This window comes from Botryllus schlosseri, chromosome 10 (genome assembly GCF_051294905.1).
Source record: "Botryllus schlosseri isolate E-star chromosome 10, Bs_hap1, whole genome shotgun sequence".
Taxonomy (NCBI): Eukaryota; Metazoa; Chordata; class Ascidiacea; order Stolidobranchia; family Styelidae; genus Botryllus; species Botryllus schlosseri.
Genome location: NC_137245.1, coordinates 907,237 through 931,196, shown reverse-complemented (window position 1 = coordinate 931,196; position 23,960 = coordinate 907,237). Strand labels below are relative to the sequence as shown.

Here is a 23,960-nt window from a genome sequence, read left to right as displayed (position 1 = left end):
CACAAGTATGCACAATTGCACATACAATAATTGTATTCATTACTGAGAAATCAAACGCTTAATAAAAACACGCATCTAATCACTTGCCAACTCTAGCATTACCAAAAAAATCAGATAGGCCTATTGTTGATTGAAAACCCTTGAGTCCTTATTATCAAAAATGTTATAGCGCGGTGTCGGAATCCATTCGCGGGATGTACTAAAGCTAAATCCAGATAATCCAAAATGAAATATCTCGACTTTGACATAGTCTAAATTGAAATAGGATTGACAAACATGACTACCATCTTTCCAAGTACCATTTCGATATTATACACACATTGATTTGAAACAAGTAATGAACATTACAACTCTATTCACGGTCTGGCTTTCCGTTTGTCAAAAAGTAAATTGTTTTGCGTGTTAGATTTGTGGAACGTAAGTCGAATACATTCTCTTTGGTGGAAGTAACTAGATTACTGTTACGACATTGATAGGTCTCCCAAGCAGTGACCAAGGTTTGGTTTTTGAAAGACATAATATTTTCTAAAAGTCAAACTCGGACGGATATCATGAATGTGTAGGACTCACGATAAACATTGTACACATACGACTTTGAAGAGGTTCTTGAAGGTACAAAACTTTAGTATGCAATTCAAAAGTATATTCATTCAACTTTGTTACAACAACTATATGATACGTAACCATTCGTGTAAAAAACGATATCAAAACATTTTGTAGAGTCTGGCCAATCATTCCGCGGTTTAGTATAGTATGGGGATATCGAGTGGAGTATTTTGTGTGATGTAAATATCTTTCATATTGTGATCTGAAAAAGTCGTGGGGATATCCATCGTATCATACAAAGCAACTAGTTGACACAAACAAAATATTAAAGGAAGACTCGTCTGTTGTTTTCATAAGTCAAGAGAATGAAAATTGTTTTTGTTACACTAAATTATTTTCCGTTACACTAGCATATAGTTTGTATCTAGAAAAACCGATACACACCGATGACGTGATGTTGAACAATAATTGTTATGTAAAGAGTGAGTAAATAATCTTCCAGGTTGGTGTGATTCAAGTCGGCTGCATGTTACACATAACCATCGTTCGTATTGTGAAGATGATACCGCAACAACACAACAAGTAATATTTTGCATCGGGTGTTTGCGCTTTAGGAATAGCGAAGTGTGCGATATTTTGGATATCTGTGTTCGACTGAAACTAGGGTTGTCCTTGGGTCTTGTGTTGGGTAAATCAGAACTATGTCTAGAATTCAAGCACGTCCAAGTAACGTCTTTTAGTGACAGAGTATTGTGATGACATTTACTTTAGCGAATGACAACGGAAAAATTTTCGATTGCATTGTCGGTGTATGTGTTAGACAAATAATTCTAGTACACCTAACTATAGGATACATTTGGCGAACATCGTACAAATTGTTTCGTTGTGATGGTAACGACTTTCAGCGGCTTGGTTTCATGTCGGAATTATTATTTGGGGGTTCAAAAACAATTTCAATCAATACTACAAATGAACAACAATACAAAGCACGTTTAGTGATAGCAAGTACTTTTTTGATATTACGAGTGTTGTGCACTAGACATTTCTAGCTGAATTGAATGCATCTAGCAAACATATTCCAATTTACTTTTGAAATGATCAAAGTCTTGCAACCTCGCGATATTTTACATTTAGCACGTTCTATAGAAAGTGTGAACGGAGTTGAGTATTAATCGTGTACTTGGAATAGTGCTTTGATATCAAAGAGATATTTTCACACTGTGTAATGTTTCGATTCTCTGTTGCGAATTCTGACAGTAACGACGTTGATGTTAAATCCTCACTCTTGGTCATTGTAAGCAAATCCTAAACATCGCAACAGTCGGTCTGGAGATCAAACGCATGCATACTTTTAGATAGGCGACACTAACAAGTTTATTACATCCGCGAAATACTCTGAAACGTCGATTCGTGATTGTGTTAGCTATATTCATCTTCCATATCTGTGCCGGATGCAAAGATTTCTTAACTTTGGTTACAACTCATTCGTAACTAATTGTTGCGTGCAATCTAATAAAGCGCAAGTCGAAGACGAATGATTTGATTTCAACGAACTAAAAAGTCCTTTTGTTTTGGTGTTGGGTTTAGTACAATTTGTATGACTATAACGAATCCGATTCCAAAAGTGCAATGTTACATTTAACAAAAAGTTTGACGACTTGCATTCTGATATTGATAGATGTGAAAAGTAATATGACTAGTTTATAAAATCTCGGTAATGTTCTTTGTCATATGTCTGTGTTCAACAAATATGCGATCAAGTCTTACCATTCGATATTAACTTTCGCAGTCGGCGTAAGCGATAATTTGTTAAAGTAACAATATCGACGAGTTCAATAATATTCTCCATCGATGTATTCGAATAATCTGTCAGCTACAAGTGGATTAAAAACTTGATGCCGTTTTGTGGTTAACTCAAGTCAGTGGCCGCGTTTGTGTTGATTTCAGGAATGATCATGACGTGTTGGCCGGGCAAATCAGTTAACGTGGTTGTAACTATGACCGTAAAGAGTTGCTGACATTCCAGTATCTTTTACGCTATCATATACGGATTCACTTGTCATAATTTAATTCTCAGTTATTGTTCAGACATTCAAATCTCGTGTACTCAAAATGTAATAGGTTATGTCAAGTCGCATATGTACCGATTAGTAAATACTTTGTCTTACAGAATAGTAACGACCTTTACAGTTGAATAAAAATTATCGGTCATATGAATACAACCAAATGAATTAATTCAAGTTTGCGAGTTGTAGTGATATAATCAAGTAAGTGAAAACTATATTTTTAACACCGGTTAATATTATGAATATTTCTTTTGAGTATGGTAAGATGTTAAAATGTCTCTACGAATCACGACCGCGTCCATAAGAGCCCATTACGACTCACCACCACAAGGGGGGTCTGAAAGTACGAGTCACCACCACGAGTTTTCAATACGAGTCACCACCCCGCCCATAAGAGCCCATGCAAAAAAACGTTAGTTCGCGACCGATCGTGTATACTACTGTCATCTTCAAAGAGTTTGGATCAGCTGAGGGTATTCGTTGCATTTAAATAAATCAGTGACGAAATGGTCTACTTTGTAGTTCAGTGACGAAATGGGGACGACATCGTCGTGTTGTCATGACAAAATCGTTCACGCGTGTCCGGTCGCAGGCAAAAAAAAACTGGCAACGCTATCTCGGAAAACGATGCCTGGAAATCGATACTTAACTGAGCATTGATAATTGGCGCGCACTCAACGTTGAATACCAATCGATTTTTAGTTGAGTGGGGATTCGCATTTATGCAGTACTCAGTTGAGGAGAAGAATTGGGCTCCACCCTTATACTCTCACAATGCATTCTTTCTACGAGAATCGTCACGTTCTTTCTCGTATCCTGCGATATATTTGACCACATTCAAATCATTTCAATAACTTATATTGTCACCATTTGGGTTACATTTAAAACAAATGGTTGTTCACAACACTTTGTTAAAAACATGTTTTGAACAGTGTTTTATACAACGGCCCTTTTTTTAAAAAAAAATTCCAGTTGTAAAATCATGCCATAATTGTGTAAATACTTTCAAAAAACATGTTGTGTGAGCTTACGGACAGTTACCACCCAATACAGCCAACGTATACGATATGGGACGGTTGGAATCCACAAAATGGTTGGTTCAATATTTACAGTTGTAGATATTTTGTTAAAGGAGCTATAATTACCGTATATTTTCAATTGGCAATCTCAATCCACTATGACGTCACAATTAAATATTCGTGACGTGAGATCATTGAAAAAATGTTTTAAACAAGGGCCTTGTTTTAAACATGTTTGTTTTAAATTGATTTTTTATTTAAATGCAACCCTACCCACCCTGCATTCTTTCTTGGAGAATCGTCAACTTCTTTCTCGTCTCTTGCGATATATTTGACCACATCATATCTGAACTAGCATGGATATCTGCGACTTGAGAGAGACATATGCCCATCTTGATTAATGTTGCAAACTATCAAGCCATACCAAAAAAGCTCACTGTCATTCTGGTTGCTCCGGAGTTGCTTGATCTCATCCGCTAACTCGTTCGATATGTTTGCCAGCCGTTCATCTTGATTGGCAGAAGCTTTATACAAAGGAATCATTTGAAATGACACGGAGAAATGAAATATCATGACCGATGAACTCAGGCATCTATCTTGACACATCGTGAATAGAGCTGGGAGAATCGAGTAAGGGTACTATTATCGAGTAGCCTCTAGTCAAGCATCGCTCATTATGACGTTATAACACTATAAAATATTCCGGAAATTGAAATATTGACGATCTGTAGCAGGGTTGGGAATTATTTTTCTCCGCGGGCAAAATGAAAACGTTGGCGGGCCGAGTCAAAAATGTTAGCTGTATTCTCAAGCGTCATTCTCAAGTGAAATCAGTGAAAGACACTGTTTATATATACTGCTCAGGGGACGTGTTTATATTAAGGAATGAGAAAGTGACGGCTAATTGTCAAAAATTATTATTTAGTTACCTTCATATCTCGAAACAATCTTAAACACCATACATTCTGAACTCTCTTTAAGACAATGAAATGTGTTTGGGATACTACAACGCTTATTGTCGCTGCTTTCGAGCAGTGTGCAGTTTGGTCTTATTGTGCGAAGCTTGCCGTTCTTTCGCGGGCTGTTCAGAATAGCTCCGCGGGCCGCGCTTAGCCCATATCTGGTATATACTCTCTATCTATACGATTGCAAAGCAAATATTAGGGCTTTTGCGCCACAGAAAGATGATTTAGTAATTTTTTTGTATACCCACTTCATTGAAGCTTGTGATAATGCCGCGGGTTGATCACGGCTCCATATAGCAATGTCATTTGCATAGCTTTGTAGTATATGTTTTGGATGCTCTGTTTCAGGTGCATCGGAATTATAACTATCATTGATAATATCACACCGCTGTATATCCCGGGCATATCTTGGTAATCGCTACTTCTACCTGTAATGGACAAGATATTCACGGCGCTACTTCTCTATACTTTGACCATTGTGTTGATAGGTGGCGAAATGGCGCAGTGGTATAATCTGCGGCTGCAACACCAATTGGTCGCGGGTTCGAGTCCGACCGAGGTCGACTTCTCAATTCCTATACCTAAGTGTTGTAGGTTTATCTAGGCTCCTTACATAAAGCCTAGCAGTGGGCAGTTACGGAATAAAAATGAAGCATGTCGGTGTAAATGACCATAGTGGTCGACAAACACCATGAATACCACAAAAAGAAAAACCGTTTAGTTGATTGATGCGCTCCGTTGCCATGTTTAGTCTGACAGCCAACAATTTTAAACTCAACAACTCATGCTCACCTTCAATCGATTGTGATCGATAGGAAAAATGTAACACGAGTGTTGCAGTTATAACGCTAAATAAGACCAGAAAAGCACCGCCCACGAGCGCAATCGCCAAATGAATACGACCGCAGGATTTGGAGACAGGAATAGCCTTATCTTGATATCCATTCCATGAGGATCCCGTATTTTCAGCTGGCGACTTGCGATAATCAGGTGCTGCGTCTGAGATCTCGGCTATCTTGGAGTCGTAATAGTCATTAGTATACATGTCCGCGACCATGTAGGCTACAAAATGTATTTAATTATATTGAATGCCAGGCTCTGGTCGTTTTTACAGCAGATTGCATATGTCTCGTATCTGCATTGCTATATGACATGAACTTTCGCTAATGAGTATTCGCCTGATTTAGTGTCACGGACATACTGGTTTCATAACTTGAAAACCTATTTATTTTGCTTTGACAATTAACATCTTTCCATCCTTCATCTCATTCTGCTTCGAATCAAATGGTGACCGTTAACCAATTCCTCCTGCTTGCCCAAGAGCTCTTGCTAATCTCGTGCGGTAGATGTATATTGAATATAGTGCTGCATAGTTCTGATGTTAACGCACATCTGGAAATTTGTCAGGATAATTGAGTATTCATGACATATGCTAGATTGGGTTAGATATTCGGTTTACTATCACCGCCAACTTGCTAGGATATTGACAAGCACCATCAACCTCGGATTCACACCTTGGCAAACATCAACATTATCGATTTAAGTCACGCTAATGTTTGACAATTCTTACAAATTACACACAGATTGAGCAAGACGACGAGATATAAAACACACAGAGCTGAAGGATTTGAAAATTTTATACTCTGGTAATAAAGTACCTGATCCTTCCAACCCAGCGGTTGTTGATATAAGTCGTAAATCTGAACAATCCTTTATTTTGCCTTATTCGCACGACTTTACTCTTGTATATCCGTATTATGAGGTTCGCGGGTAGATGTGTTTTACGTCACGAGAAGCAATAAATGCTATAGGGGAATTTCATGTCCAATATTCGTCTTGCTCTGACGTCAGTCACTGAAAGTCATTGGCTTATATATCGTGTTAGCGTTAGTCGTATCTACTATAAAAATTTGAAGTAGTCAAGACAAGTCGTTAGAGATGCATATGGCATCCTCTTACAATTCAGCCTCATCTCGTATATTGTCTTCGTATCAGTGGCGTAGGAACATATGCTGCCGCCTCTGAAATAGTTTCATTGCAATCTTTTTCATAAAAATAATTACAATTATTGTGCCGCGTCTCAGAAGCTTTCTATTGCTTTAAAATGAATCATCACTGTCTTAGCGTCAAGACCAAAAAAGGCAAACGAATATAATATGATGATATACAATTGAATAGTATATTCATATTGGAATGAGCCCGAATATTTTCGGCTGATACTCGTAAGGGGTAATCGTCAGCAAATAGTAGAGAATTGGAAAAAACATTGTATATCAATAATCATATCGCAAAGTATGACGTCACCAGCATGACATTTCGTGAATGAGAGAGCGTTCAATGTACTATTTTAGGTGGTACACGAATTCCTTTTGTTGACAGAGTTTTGGTTCGTGTGCGACCGATTTCGAATCGTTGGGCGACGCCGTTCACAATTCTATTTGTGTGCCTTGGAGTCGACTTTTATCAAAATACACGCATCAAGACCACGCATGTACGGACTGCCCAAAACTCACGAAGACAGTGTCCCAGTGAGACCTATACTTTCCATGATCGGATCTGCTCAACATCAGTTGGCAAAAAAGCTTATTGATATTTTGGAACCCGTTCGGGAATTGTACGGCACGGAATGTGTTCGCGATTCGTTCACGTTCGCTGGTGAAATACGAAACCTGGATTTGCCGAATCCAGACGTGTTTCTGAGCTCATTTGATATCTCTAGTTTTTTTACGAACGTGCCGCTGCATGGGACTATTGATTTCTGTGCCAACGCGCTTTACGGTGGTAAGTTACCACCACCATCAATCCCGCGAAACGTCTTTGTTGAACTTTTACAAGCGGCAACCTGTTCCGTGGAGTTTAGCTTCAACGAGGTCATGTTTCGCCAAATAAACGGCGTGGCAATGGGCAGTCCCCTGGGACCTATGTTGGCCAACATTTTCGTAGGATATTATGAGGACGAGCTTTTCTCCCAGCGTGAGTCCGTCAAACCTAGGCTTACCATATTTTGGAAATCTAAAAAGAGGACACTTTTTCAGAAATTTGCAACCTGCAAAAGCGGAGTAGAGTCATCTTTTCGCTCAGAGCTAAAATCACTGTTTTACGCTCCGAAATACCCGCCAGAGCGTCACTTCTGTGCTAATTTACGGCATATCACTCGCTATTTGCTCTAAATATGACCTAAACTTTCAAAAAGAGGACAAAATCTCAAAAAAGAGGACAAAAAGGCCTCATCCGAGGACACTTTCAAAAAAGTCAAAAAAGAGGACAAATCCTCTCAAAAGAGGACGTATGGTAAGCCTAGTCAAACCACTATTGTACCGCCGATATGTAGATGATACTTTTGTCATATTCAGGAATGAGTAGGAGTATGATCAATTTCTCATTCGCTTAAACTCGCTTCACCCGGCCTTGCAATTGACAATTGAAAAAGAATGCAATAACTCTTTATCATTTCTGGACGTTTTAGTCGAAAAGTACAATACCAACAAATTTGAAACGTCTGTCTTCAGGAAACCGACATTCACAGGCCAATACCTTCACTGGAATTCATTTAGTCCTCGACGCAGAAAAATTAACCTCATAGGCACCGTTGATGTTCGGATACCCTTCGCGACCCATGTTGGGGTAGCGACCCATACTTTGAAACCTCTTTTTAGGTTATGATGAGCAGTGAGCACCGATCAGTTGTCCATGCAAGGAATATAATTCTAGTCGGCATTAGTAGAAAAAATCATGCACTGCAATAGTATAAAGTTGCATCGGCCAGCATGAACATGTCATGCAGAGTAGATATCTCCCCTTGTTGGTGTAGTTGTTATATTCCATAGGTGGTCAAAGTAGTCAAGAAAGCTACTCAAGTAGGAGTAGAAGTAGCGACGCAAAAATCTACTCAAGTACAAGTAGAAGTACTTCTTGCACAAGCAACCTAAAACTACTTGAAGTAGAAGTAGAATTTGCTGGCTTTAAATCTACTCAAGTAAGTGAGTAGTTTTGAAAACGGTCATAATAGGTTTGCATGGACTTTCAAAAGCTGCAAATTGAGCTATGAGGAGGGTGCAGAGAGCTTCATGTACAATGCATATTAATGCATCCCAGAAGATATAAATTTCCGACAGCATGAGCATTCGACGGAATCATGAGATGTAAATGATTGTTTTGCTATGGAAATGAGATACTATCCTTTTGTTTACTAAAACATCCCATTTCAGAAAATGTCATGGCATGTTCCCTCGCGCTTATTACGGCCTTTAATTTAGTCGAAGAGCAATACGGAGAAGTTGTATGGATACGATGTTAACACTTTGCGCGATTCGTATACGATGATAAAAATATGGGATAATGTTAAAATGCCATATAGTGTAATTGTAACGTAGGAAAATGACGGCGATGCGACACTTGCTTTTAAACGTAAACATATATGTTCTCCAGACAAAAGAACTGAAACTAGTTAGAACTCAAAGTAATGATACTGCGAATTGCGTACGACAACTTCCAATACTACATCAGAAAAGCGGAAAATGTATTTTATGCCTTTTGTCGTGACAGTTTTAACGGTGGTCTAACGTTCAAAAAGTCAGAGCCCACTTTTCCAGACTGGGACACGCTATGGGCTGCTAGATTACGATATGATGGGTAAATGCTAGATTGCGAAACGGTAGTTTGAAACGTTGTGATGGGCCATATTTACTGTGACGAAAGATGTCATATGGGCGACAATGTGGTGCAATGCAACCTGCAACCTAAATAAGATTCACTTTCGTGAAAACATATTTGTAACTCAATATCTACTAGATGTGAAGCGCGACGGAAATTCTCGGTGTGACTTAAATTTTCTTAAAATTGAAAGGTAAAACTCCGTGAAAACAGTCCTAGAATTCCCCAGTTTCTCTTTCTAATTGGATGGTTACACTACTTCTACTTGACAAACTGAAAATAGCGAAAAGTAAGTAAGTAGATCACTAAATATTATGAAGTAGAAGTAGAAGTAGCGAAGATTATATCTACTTGAGTAAGTACCAGAAGTAGTGGAAAACTACTTGAGTACTTCGAAAAAGTAGAAGTACTTCGTTACTGACCACCTCTGTATATTACTAACCGCAATCAACAATGGATACGTTTATTTTCTATACCTGGCATCAAGTGTGAATATGCAATATATTCTTACGAAGCCTGCGTGCGGATGATGCTGGTGAGATACCAGTATCCGATAGTATAAGCCACCCTTTTGAGCTTCTATATTTTTAATCTAACTCTAAAACGGTCAGAGACTCACAGAACACGAACGTCTCCACACGCCACGGAATGAAGGAGAAAGAATTTATTATTTCGCCAATCATGGAATACAGAAGGCACTACACGTCATGAAATGGAATGATCTTTCAATTACCAAACTGAAAGTAGATGGTATCAGCTGGGAGACCAGATATGACTAGACTAGATTCTTGGAGGCGGCCGGACTCACCCGTGGGCCCTACACCTACATATTTGAATGTCATAATCAATTTCTTCCGTTAATAAAATTGGAAGACAATCCCTTCGCACAACTTCCTAACTGTGTGTAGCCTAACATTTGTAAGTGGATCTATGCCAGGGGCGGGCAACATACGGCCCGCGAAGGGATTTTGTCCGGCCCGAGGACAGTTTTCCGTCTTACATGATAATGTGGCCCGCGGCCCCAGTATACAGAGATTCCCCACTACTTGTGTAAACGTAAAATTTTAGTGACTGTATATTATTATACACATATATGCGCAGTGAGCTACAGTCTACACCAGTGCTCTTCAACCGGGGTGGTCGTACACCCTAGGGTGTACCAGAATTTGCAAAGGGTGTACCACTCGGATGGGGTGTACAGGGGTGTACCAGATCCGAATTACATTGAGCCGATGGCTAGCTATCACAAAGGCAGGTTTATGGGTCAGGACAGGTTGACGCACAGGTTAATGAGCATGCAGCACCGTAACTGCCACACCCCAAACCCCCCAATTGGGGGGGGAGCTCGAAGGGGGCCCCAAATTATTTCGTGAATTAACATAAATTATAGCGTAGTTTTTTAAAATTTATGCAATTTTTTCCTAAATTTTTCGCGCTGCGCGCGATTTAAAGTTGCCAATTATGTTCATTATTTGGTACTCTTCCCCCAAGAAAAAACACGCAACATTCATAGAAATGGACATATCGGCGTTGGCCATTAACACGCCACCACGCACCAAGATATATAATGATTTAGTACTTATTACATGCGACTCCAAGAAGTGTGCCAGAACGATCGGCAGCGCGAAAAGCTTGGCCGAAACGAACTGCCCTTACGCAGACCGAAAACTTCGTTATATATAGCAAATAATAGGTTAAATTGTCCATATGCGCCTAAACGACTGGCGCCATATGTTCCTGTCTTGGCAATTTGAACCTCAGAAGACAAATACCATCCAGCAAGAAAAAAATATATGCCAGTGAAGAAATACCAATTTGAAATCGTGTGCGTCTTTTAGTTTAGTACGTTAGAGCAATTCTATATTTTTGATATAGCAGACAGGAGGTCACGAAATAAAATCATGTAACGAAGTCATACCAACGTACGGGTCCGCCCACCCGAAAATGTTTAATTATTATTTATGGGCCCTACAGTTTCCGGTAAATCTGATAACATGAGCAGAGAGGACAAGATATTGATAGCAATATATATGCAATGCAATCTTATTGGCCGATTGTATCATAAATTTTCGAAAATTTTCGCGCTTCGAGCTGGCACACTAAACAGTGCAGCAAATTTCTCGGCAAAAGCGAACACTGTGATGAGGGGTCGGTTTATCACCCTATGAGAACCCAAAACCCAAGTTTTTGTGGGGGGCGGGGCTGACGAAGTGCTGTTTCGTTCCTGCCAACGGGTATACGCCCGAAGATGTCTAATTATTATTGGGATGTCCTACAATTTTAAAACAGACTTCGCTCAGCTCTACCGGTGAATCTGATTACGTGAGCAGAGAGAGGATCAAAATTGATAGCAATATATATGTAATTCCCGATCATATTGCCCGATTACATTCTTGAATTACTGAAATTATTCGCGCTTCGCGCGTCTAGGCGGGAAAAGCGGTCTCACATAACGTACACCCAGTGGAGATGTGAAATAGCGTCAAAAAGCGGATAGCCAAGGGGGGGTTCTGGGGGGCGAAGCCCCCCATAAGTTAGGTTTATCCCCCCATTGGGGCCCTAGGCCAACGATTTGGGGGGGCTGACGAAGTGCTGTTACGGCCCTGTGAGCATGGTACGATGTTATCTCAAGTGTAATACTGTACACCGTTTGATTGTGATGTCATAAGCACAAATCTCCCGTAATCATTTAGCCGTCGGCAATAGACCAATGGCTCCGTTTGGTGTTGGAAAGTATGCAGTTAACAAACATGTGTTAAGCTAGTCATTTGTCTTTTAGTGATTTTTGAGGAAACCGCCGCGATAGCTCAGACTTCTCGAATCGGTACTTCATACCCGACGTTAATAAATACCGCAATGAAAATAAAAAAGTGACGTAGCCAGCCAGGGTCGAAACAGCATTCATGATGAAATCGAAACCCTTTTGTTTTAAAATGCCGATGTTATGTCCAATATTTCGCCATACATTTGTAATTTAATATTTTGTTACTAGTGATGCAAATTAGCGACATAGGATCGGAGGTTACTGATATCTCATGCACCCCATGTGCTTCTGTCGACTGTGTGTGGTGTGGGGCAGGCCTGATACGCAGTAGGCTGGTGCGCCTGCTATCATCGCTGATCTGAATTACCGCTTCTGCAGCAGTAGCTTTACCTATTCTCTCCCCAATACTGTTACATTTAGGTTGATTATCGTTCCTAATGTCATGCTGTTTTGGGGCTGACACGAAATAAATTCCAATTTGAGTGACAGGCGGCCTAACTGGCGACGAATAGACTCTGTGACCAAATACTATTTTATTCAAATCCAAATTTTTGACGGTAATAACTCCGCTTCTACTAGTTGGAATTGAACCAAATTTGAAGAACATCGTTTTTATAGACAACCTAATACTTTCATCGGGTGAACAGAAAAATTTCAAATTTTTCGTTATTTATCTTTCCCGTAGCAATGCGGCTACTGGTTGGAATCGAACCAAATTTGGTGTGTAGGCTTAAATTAGGTAACCTAACAATTTTATCAAGTAGCCAGTACGATTTGAGAAAAAAATTCATTTTTGAAGACCCCTAATGAACAGGGGTGTACGAGTTTTGAGCAAACGTTAAAAGGGTGTACCACTCCGAAAAAGGTTGAAGAGCACTGGTCTACACTCATAATGAAAACGAGAAACCGAAATCACCCTGAATCGCGCTAGCGTGAATAAAATGTTCAATTTTAATTTTAATCTCCCAACGATGGAAGAACCAATTTGCTAATTCAAATTGCACATTGACTGTCGCCAACACACGCTAATTTGATTGTGTGTATTAGGACCGCATAATTATTGTTTGACGGCTGCATTCAACCGTACGTCTACAGGTTAGCCACCTCTGGCCGGTTTAAATAAAGATGAACAAGGCTACTACGTATTATCAATGCTAGATCAGTGGTTCTTAACCTGTTATCTTCTAGCGCCCCCTTTCAAAAATTGCCGTGCTCTAGCCCCACCCCCCCCCCACCCCATATGGTAAGGACTGTAATAAATCACCGAAATAATAATACCCGGGTACGGTATCACATCCTGTGGTTCGAACCATCCCGAATTCACATCTGCGTTTGGCAATACGCGAAAATTAATGGTATTGAATATTGTTTTAGTGTTTTGTGTGACTAAGTAAGTCAACTAAGAATGGGATGAATATATCTGCTCACATTGAATTTAGTTATGTACCTAGTTATTAATTTTAACATGAATGTTTGCCAAACAAAGCAACTCATATTATTTAACGTGAGGTTGTGGACCACAACACTAGAATCCTTTATGATACGATGAAGATATATTCTGACGATTTAATTTTGTAGCTTTCAAATACAAGTATATTTAGTTCACTCACAAAAGTGATATACAGTGCCTCCTTCTTCGATTTCCACACGCTGTGCGCTGCAGGATATAATACCTAGTTCGAAACATTTTGTTGTAAATAACTGTAGCAAGCGTGACGGCAGTGTTTTACCGCGAAATTGGCGATCTAAAAATATGCGCAACTCATTTCACATGAATCATAATAACCCGCTACATTTGGGGAAACATATATAGCAAACATCGTCGCGCAGCGCGACCAAAAATTTCGGGATTTGACATGTTTTGTGAATGTTAATTTGCTCTGAATACTCATTAAGGATATGTCCCACTACTAAATCACCTATCTGCGAAGCCATTTTTCTTCAGCGGCCCCCATATTGCCCCCTGAGCTCAACGCCCCCCGATCGTCTCCGCCCCCTTCAAAATCGCCAGCGCCCCTTGAGGGGCGCTGGAGGCAAGGTTAAGAACCACTGTGCTAGATATTAATCGGGACTCGATGTTACCGGACCAACCATTTGAACAGTGGTTCTCAAACACGACCCCCAAGAGACTCTGGCTACGCACCTGCAATTATGTACAATGCAGGGTTGTAACCAAGTCACAAGGCTCCGAGTCACAAGTCAATCTCACTTTCATAGTTTTGTCAAGTCGAGTCGAGACATTATCAATTCACCACCGAGTCAAGTCCGAGTCCAAATCAGCGAGTAGAGGATCGATTTTGAGTCAAGGTATTAGGACTCGAGTCAGAGTTCAAGTCATTGCGTTTACTGCTCAGTATCAAGTCAAAGTATCGGTAAAACCACTTTTTACAACTCTTTGGTGATATCGAATGTTTCGCATTTAAAATATAATAATCTTCCTCACTTTTAACAGTTTCTGGTCTAACTGTCAAGTACTGGTACCACTGGGTGAAATACCAACAGTGGGGTTTCTCAATTTCTCTACGGGATGGCATTTGTCTTGTGGGGTTCCGATTGCCCGAACACGAACATTCGGCGCCATGCCATTTAGGCACCTATGGACTATTAAACATATAGTATATTGTAGCCTATATATATCGAAGTTGTCGGTCAGCATAATGGCAGTCCTTTTCGGCCACGCTTTTCTCGCTGCCGATCGTCTAGCTAGCACACCGCTCGGAGTCGCATGTTTCATGGCCTAGAACTTCGTATGTGTTGGTGCGTCGTTGCCATGTAATGACTGACGTCGAAATGCCCATTTCTATAAATCAAGCGTATTTTTCTTCGGGGGGAGGGTACCCTATAAACAGAATACTTAGCGACACTGAATCGCGCCTAGCCCGAAATATAATGATATAATGATTGGAGTCGACTAGCGCCACTAACAGTTAATTTAGGGATGAGAATTATAACTTTATTGATATTCCATATTGCGGAAGTCAACAACCCTCGACTGATCGTATCACAGCATACAGAACAAGTAGTAGCCTACAAAGGTTCGCACATTGATTCCAATCGATCTTGAACTATGCCCCTGTAACGTTTTCGGCAATTTTAACAATGCCTCGAATTACGGGCTTGTAATTACATGTAGACTCGAACGTATTTCCATGACCATCTTTCTCAGGTTGGCAAACTTGGATTCATTCTGGCAATACTTTCAGATTAGAATCTCACGCTCACATTCCCGTCATGGGCCGGATCCGGCCCGCGGGCCGTATGTTGCCAACCCCGGGAAGCGACACTCAAATTTAGGTCAGCGCTCCACCAGACCCAAGTGTCAATTTTTACGGTCGAGTAGCCAACTGTAGGCATTTTAGAGGCAACACTCGCTGCGGGGTTGGCCCAATATCGGAGTACCGGTACGGTAGTATTCGATTTTGAAATACTCTTATTACTTTCTGCTGAGCAAATGAAATCAATGGCGCCTGTACCAATTCGACTTCCTGCAAGGTATCTCGATTTACCGGAATAATAACTGCTGTGTGAATGCCTTACCGTCCAGTTCCGTTGAGTGAATGCGTGAGATGGCGCTTGGGTGGAGTTTGTTCCATATAATTTCATTATACAAAAGTGATGTCAACTGCATTTTGAACTTAATAGATACGGAAATGGCGAGAAAGTGCGATCGTCAAGCAAAACCGACAAGTTTTATGCCACTGCTAGCAATTGAATTTAACGATGCCGGTACTTTGCGCATGCCCCTCTCAAGATTAAGTTGATGCAGCATATTGAACTTGAGCCGAGGGAGTTCTTAGTGATATCAGTGTTGCGATGGAGTCACTGTACCTTCAGGTCTTCCAATATTCAGACGAGACTCTCGTCAACAGAGCAGCAATAAGCATTTGGAATCAAGAAATGTCAATTTTCAATTCATTTACACGATATCGATGCATTATTTTTTCTTTGAGGCCTGCAGCCCTGCACTTACGTTGTCGCCTGCTGTAAAACTTATCTTTATAAATTTCGAATGGGTTCGTAGCGTCTTGCGAATATACTTCTGTGGGGATAAAGAACGTTCCGGGTATCCTCAAGGATTACTGATATTTCTATTGGGTCATCTTCCACGGGTCTGGACTGGATGAGGTAAATAAGTGAGAGCGACGTTCTCGTAGTATTAATTGTGACGAAATAACGAGGAAAGCGTCTCGTTTCGTTGTCATGAAAAATCGCCCACGCGTGTTTGGTTCAAGGCTAAAAAATCTGGCAACGCAACTTCGACAAATGGCGCCTGGAGATCGATACTCATCTGAGCAACGAGATCGGCGCGCACACAACGCTGAGTATTGGTCGATACCAGTGGTGCCACTCCTAGTGTCTTAACACTAGATCTAGTGTTTTTTCGGTCGTCCTAGTGTTCTAGTGTTTTTTTTTCGCAGAAGTTCGCTAATCTAGTGTTTTTCAGCAAATATGCGAACAATGAATATTCTAACGTTGGACTACTAAATTTTACGCTAATTTTATCGCTAATAAGGCGATTTGGTGTCTCTGGCTGTGTTTGTTTTCAACAATTCTGTGTGGTGGTGCAGTATAACGAGCAATTATTACGTAACAGGGGGCGCTGTGAATCCGTTGGCCTACTTATGAGCGAAAGTCTCTGACAAAATGAAGAGCGATTTCGCTCTGATGTTCTGTCGTATCTTGTTGAACTCAGTCTGCATGCAGATTCAGGCAAGATTTTCATATGCCCAGACAGACAGACGACAGTTTTATTGAACAAAATTTCAATGAAAATATAATACATGCTGCAGCGATGCGATCCTTCGGGATTCCCGCGGATCATTCAGTCAGCTGCATTGATGGAGTACTAATTAAGCATCGTTCAAATCGAGTCTCGCGTCATAAATACATATAAAAAAATGTAAGCAGGCCGAAGAATAGTAAGAAGAAAAATAGTAAAATCAATCATTCCTCTATAGCTGTGCAATTTCCCTCTGTGATATTTTTTTGATGAACTTTATGATTTTTCAGAAGAATGGGCTGCTTTGCCAACATCGCAAAATGAGCTGCACGTTATCAGTCAATGCTCGCCAACATAATTTTTGCAAAAATTGAATTCTGTGCATGTGGATTCGGTGAATCAAAATTCCCTTTACTTGGGAAGCTAATGACGAATCTCTTTGGCATTGCCACATTCCACTGCATTCATGGAATCGAAGTATGCTGCACATGGAAACCTTCCTATTGTTTGGTTGTAGATGTACGGTAGTGAACAAGATGCCAAGATGCCAAGATGTTTGATGGATGGTGTACAATCGAAAGTTAATTTATATGATGCCGTACAATTCGAAAGCGACAATATTTGACTTTTTTGCGCTATTGAATTAGTTTCGTTAATTTTCGTTGAATAATCATGCAGTATATGTATCGAATTCATGTGTGGAACACTTCTTATCTATGGATTTGTACCTTGGTCATCCTGATTACTTGACAAAGGCAAATTTTTTCCTGCAATTTACTAATCTAGTGTTTTTTTCGCCAATCTAGTATTTTTTCACGACATAATCTTGTGTTTTTTCGGGAACCTAGAGTGGCAACACTGGTCGATACTTCGTTGAGGAAATTTGAACCGCAGCATTTAATGTCATTCTGCTTGAAAGCTCCCTTTTGAGTTGGAAGATTGTGATTTATCTCCCAGGAGCAAGTTTGTTTCCAATGCTACGAAATCAACGTATACTCATTAGGGTTATGACATGAAAAAAAATTCACCTGTAGCTTTCGATATAGATTAGTAAAATTATAATTATTTTGTTCAAATCGTAAAAAATGTTCCCACAAACTAACTTCAATTTTCGACATCGGTCCAAATATAGAAAAAATTTAGAATTCAAAGGTTATTCTTTGCTACAATTTAATCTTCAAATATCTGTCCTTGCACGCTTCTGGTGAAGTTCTAGCAATATCACTTCCATTTCTGTAATTATGTTAGTTATCTTAGAACAGGATTGAAATTTAAATCTGTGAGCAGTGATCTGCTCTTAGATTTACTAAATCCACTTTTGGTTCAGTTCTCGGACACACAATGCTGACAGCATCATTAACCATGTTAGCTGCAAACACGCCTATACGAAGTGTAGATAAAATATAAAGACTTTAATTCTACGCATACAGAGAACGAATATACCTAAGACGCGCGAATCGTTGTTTTTTTTTAAATCACATCACCTAGATATTTAAAACTGGATTGTCCAATCTGAAAGCAGACTCGTGATCCGAATTATGTCAATCTTGTTTAGGATTTCTGTGATGTTCAGCAGTTGAAACCTTTCAAACTGCGTGAGACTTGAGATCGGGCTGTCGCTTCAGAAATAAAACTTTAAAAATAATATAGGTAGTATTTACCTTAGCACAGTGCTTCTCAAAACTTTTTAAGACACGCCCCTCCCTTATGATGACGGGCCGTAGTTTGCCCACCCCTGTTCTAGAGCTCGACCGGTATTTGATTTTTGGGTCGATACCGATATCTCACACCTAGACGGATAATCCCAATACAATCAGCTGATATTAAAAAGAAGTGGAATGTACCTCAATAAGCACATTATTAAAGCTACGGTGCATTTATTTGAACAGCTTTACAGCCATTGTCATACTTTAACATGAAATAAACAAGAAATATTTTCATCAGAATTTTTGGCTTAGTGTATTTTACCAAGTTTTCGTAGTGGTTTACCAAATCATCTCCAAATTTGTAGCTGAGAGTTGGATTTGTTGAAGACGTTGGGTTGAAGAACTCTGTAATATGTTTCAAGACTCGATAATATGATGTTGGCAACCAATATATTGTGGTTTATCAAAACCCTTGCTAATCATTGCATTTTGCACTTTCATAATATTCAACAGATGCTGAAACGTTTTCATATTTTCCTAAGCATCATATTCCTCTAATCGCTTTTCTAGATCGCTGTACATATCTTGAGTTTTATGCGCATTTTCGAACACCCAGTTTAATGTTTGTCATGCAATTTGAAATTATATATACAGTCTACATCTAAAATCGAAATTAATAATCAATATGTATTAATTAATTATTTTTGACTGTGAACAAGAACACCATAGAATAGAATTGAAGGTAGAAAGTAGACAACATTTGCAGGGCAATTTGCGTTATCATGACATTCCAATGGAAATTGAACTGTTGCTCTCTAGCCCTTATACCAGTACACCAGTAATTGAATTTGTCATGTTATCTGGTAGAGAAATATATGACACTAGATATACTATAGTATAGAACTTTCGATTTTTAAATGGCATCGTGCAAAAAACTATTTCCAATTATGCATACATACATACAAACACCAGAGGATTATTTCAGTGTGGGCAATCACAATTTACCGAAATACTATTTTAATTCTTCGCAATTGGAATTGGGTCAGTTAAATTCAAATCAATCGATATGTATATATTATATAGTCGGTATCTACAAAAGAAAGACTATCCTTCATACAGTGAAAACTGGAAAATTTTTATGCGGGAGGTTTTTGTGTAAACAGTTTTACCTTTTGCGAATTTTCAAATCAGAACACAAACGTTCATCATTTGTGACTACAGTAAACACAAAACATTGATTTTTTTCAAATTAAATGTGTAATTTCCATAAACTTAATGCGACGCTGACCACTGTTTTAACTATGCCGATGATATCTGATCTCAGGATCTTGAACAAGTGACCGAAGTACGAGTAATTTTCCAGATTCCGTTTCTTTGTTTCGGCATACTTGCTCTTGAGAATTGCTATAAGGTTCTCACGATGCTCGCGTAACATCTCTGGAGAGAGCTGATGTAGATTCAACTCTTTTTCGTGATGTCTTATCAACTCTGCTGCAACATCCTTATGTGAATCTCGAAGATCCTTTTCATCCATCCAACCATCTTCAAGAATCTGAATCAATAATTCATATGCAGTTCGAAAATAATTTCGTAGATGAATAAATAGGGTATTTTTAACTCACACTGTTTATAGATTGATCGTATTGCTTTTGTATATTCTTGTATTGTGACTCGAGGAATGTCAGCAGTAGCTTCTATAAACATAAAACAGGATGATTCAAAGCAGTGGTTTCGAAAATGGGTGCCAGCGCCCCCCTGGGGGCTTTTGCAAGAGTAAAGGGGGCGCTGACCATGAAATGGGCGAACGGGGGGGCGCTGGCTACAAAATTGGGCGGTAGGGAGGCACTGAGAGCTAATGGGGCCGGTGAAAGTTTAGGATGTATATGCTGCGTATAGTGTTGATATGATTGATTGGTAAAGCAGCTAGATTCGCAGTAAAAATGCGTAATAGATTCAGCGAGGTCAATTTAGTGTCGCCCGTCTATTTATTTAGCTGTAGGCCTGCCTGAAAAGTCCATTGTTACTCGACAATGTTGTTCCTGCTCATCAATGGACTAATTTAGCAGTCGGCAGCATCCCTGAACAGCGTGGTTCATTGTGTGCTGTGAGAACTACGAAGTATATTTGAGCAGTTATTGCTCACTACAAGGTCTGATGGCTTTTAAAAGAAGCTGTCTTGCGTAGGATGAAAGGGCACTATTTCAAAATTTTCCAACTTAGAATACCGTTGGAAAATCCTGAAAATTGGAAAAAAATTCACTTCGTGGTCGGTTGACTAAAAAAAGGTCAACTTTCTCACTCAGCGCCCATAATACTGTTTTTTCCTTTACTTTATCAGACTGAAAAATAAGAAATAAAAGGTCAACTTTCACCCAGCTCCCGAAAATTCCGACTGAGCGTTAGTTCAGTGCTATTTTATGGTGTCTTAGTCGAGTTTTGCCCTATGTTTAACCAAAATTCTCCAAAAAGACGACAAAATCTCAAAAAGAAGGACATTTAGGCGTCGTCGGAGGACATTTTCAAAAATCCGAAACATGAGGAAAAATCCTCCGCGTATGGTAACCCCAGTCTTGCGTGATTTTATTCTGTTTCAAACGATCGTGGATTTTACACGGTGCTGCGACAGACCGTGGCCTTCGACACGGCGTTCTAGTTGCGAGAAATGACATCGCTCCTACTTGACGGACGTATTTTTCAAAAGTTACGAGTAGAATATATTCGTTCTTAGTAATGATGAAAACTGATAAAGGTGAAAATGGAACGGTCCAGATTCAGTCATAATTCCGTGATATTTCACCGAAACTTGGCGTCATGTCAATTGTTTCAATTCTCAAGCTTGTATGAACCACCGTTCCAGCTCGGATACTGGGATACTCAATTGTGATTGAGAAACATAAATTAACCATCCCACAAAGTTTTGCGAGGATAGTGATTTGGTTCGAGAATATATTCAAATTAGAAATTCCTCACCGGAATGCATTCTGTGAAGTTTCCGGGATCAAATGCCTGAGGAGCTGATTACATTGTATTGTAAATCAATTTTGAGTTCAACCAACAGTTCAGCATCTACAATCATTCGTTCTGGATACACCATTGAATAAAAAAGAATCACTCTAACTGCAGTCGGGTTGGCTTTTTTGCCGTTGCTCTTCCCTGCTCATATTTGATAGAACGTGTTTTCGGTGCCGTGACTGAAGTTTCTGACTCACAGCAGAAACCGACTTGCTAGTGGGCATACATGAAGTGGACACTTGGAGATTTTAGATTGGTATTGTTCCTATAAAAACTCAAACCCATTATGACGAGGATGATGATAATGATAATAATAATAGTCTAAAAAAAGAATACATCAAAAGTCTCAAGTCAATTCTCAAAACTGAACTCAATTCTAAAAACAAAATCAATGCCATAAACAGTCTTGCAGTGCCTGTCTTGAGATATAGCTTTGGTGTGGTGAACTGGCGCAAAGATGAAATTAAAAAATTGGACACGAAGACGAGAAAACTGATGACAATGCACCACATGCATCACCCAAAATCTGATACACAAAGACTGTACATCCCCAGAAAAAAAGTGGTCGAGGACTACAAGAAATTGAACAAACTTTCAAAACAGAAATCATCGGCTTGTCACAGTACATCAACAACAGCGATAACATTTACTGCAAACTCATTGCACAGGAAGACAAACAGCGCAAAAAAAATCTCGGAGCTATCGTCACGACAAGTAGCCTACGTCAGAGAAGTCAACATAGAAACAGCCAACCTGTACACTGCAGAAAACACTGTTGCTAAACTAGGCTTACCATATTTTGGAAATCAAAAAAGAGGACACTTTTTCAGAAATTTGCAACGGTGTAAAATTCTCAAATACCGGTTAATTTTTCCCACTTTGTGATCGGTTGACTGAAAGAAAAAAAAAGGGTCATCACTTCTGCTCAGAGCTCAAAATACGGTTTTTTTTCTCCACATTGCCAGGTGGATGACTAAAAAAAAAAAATTAAGGTTATATTTTCGCTCAGACCTAAAATCACCGTTTTTCACTCCGAAATATCCGCCGGAGCTTCACTTATGTGCTAATATACGGCATATCACTCGCAATTTGCTCTAAATCTGCCTAAATTTTCAAAAAAGAGGACAAAAGGGCGTCCTCCGAGGACACTTTCAAAAAAGTCAAAAAAGAGGACAAATCCTCTTAAAAGAGGACGTATGGTAAGCCTAGCTAAACCCACAACAATAGCAAAAGCAGCACGAGTCCAATACAAAAATGAGAGGAACGATATGGGAGTCGATGCCTCTTCCTGGACAGCACAAGAAGTTAACTTCACAGCCCCATGTGGACGAGCTTTCATGGACCTGGCTATCCAGCTCTGGCCTGAAACCGGCAAGCGAAGGATTCATTTTCGCAGCACAAGACCAATCGCTTCCTACAAAATACTATCGCAAAAGAATTCTGAAGCAAAACACGAACGGCAAATGCAGAATGTGCCACAACCAAAATGAAACTGTAGCACATCTCATGTCCGGCTGTGGTGCACTTGCAGCTACCGAATACACATGGAGACACAATAGGATTGGTCACTACATTCATCTTGAATTATGCAAACATTTTAAGATTACCACTTCGACAAAAAAAATTGTTAAGATTACAGCCCAGCACCAGTGACAGAAAACGAACAAGTTAAAATTATGTGGGATGTACCAGTTATAACTGACCGCGAAATCAGGAGCAACCGCCCGGATATAATCGTCAAACTAAAAAAGAAAAGAGAATGCTTATTCATTGAACTGACTGTCCCAGCTGATCACCACCTACTGCAAAAAGAATCAGAAAAACACTCCAAATACGCAGACCTTAAAATGAAATGTGAGAAAATGTGGCGATGCAAAATAAACATTGTACCGATAGTCATTGGTGCTACAGGGGTCGTGAGCAAAAAACTCATGAGACATATCTAACAAATTCCGGGTAACGTTCGATTCGACATGATCCAGAAGATCACATTATTGGGCACTGTGCACATTCTTCGGAAGGCCTTGAATGCACCACTGTACTAAAATTACACTTGTGAATCACAGCATAATTTCTGTTATTTCGATTCTTCATCTTCAATCATCTCTACCTCTGCTCTGTAACCCTTGCCAATTCTTCATCTGCTGCAATTCTGTAATCTGACTTCTCCGTGTATTGCATAGGAATAACAATTTGAATGTATTACTGAAATTTTAAAAATTTACTCCAATCTCGCCATTTTCCTTTGGGGCAGGTTGCTCCCCGGATTATGTGTGTATCTACCAGTTTTACTGTGAATAAAGAATATAATAATTATACAGTATGCATCTTCATCCATCTTATTAATAGCTGTGTTAAATACGTAACAACATTCGTTTTATAAGGCGTGATGAGGAGCTGTCGGGGGCGGTGGTATTTTATTCTTTATCCAGGGCGGGGGTAGATCAAAAGAGTTTGGGAAACACTGATTTAAACTGTTGATCCGATTTCGTTGTAAGCCTACAGCCGTATTGTAATTTAGCTGTATTCTAATTTGACTATTTAAAAATAAAAAGTATCGGATGAGTGT

At 39.6% G+C, this 23,960-nt stretch overlaps 2 protein-coding genes across 3 annotated transcripts in view; both read right to left on the bottom strand.

Annotated features, from left to right (window-relative positions):
- LOC145448239 (intelectin-1a-like) overlaps positions 1 to 23,960 on the bottom strand; it is a 152,323-nt gene that overhangs the window by 18,800 nt on the left and 109,563 nt on the right. The window lies entirely within an intron of this gene.
- Positions 18,813 to 23,960, bottom strand: part of LOC145448234 (atlastin-1-like) — a 60,195-nt gene continuing 55,047 nt past the window's right edge. For both annotated transcript variants that reach the window (XM_080326594.1, XM_080326595.1), the window contains 2 exons: positions 20,002 to 20,073; positions 18,813 to 19,931 (listed from right to left, as the gene is read on the bottom strand). In XM_080326594.1, coding sequence (XP_080182720.1) covers positions 19,629 to 19,931; positions 20,002 to 20,073 — 375 coding nt within the window. In that variant the 3' untranslated portion in view covers positions 18,813 to 19,628. The remainder of the gene's footprint in view (positions 19,932 to 20,001; positions 20,074 to 23,960) is intronic.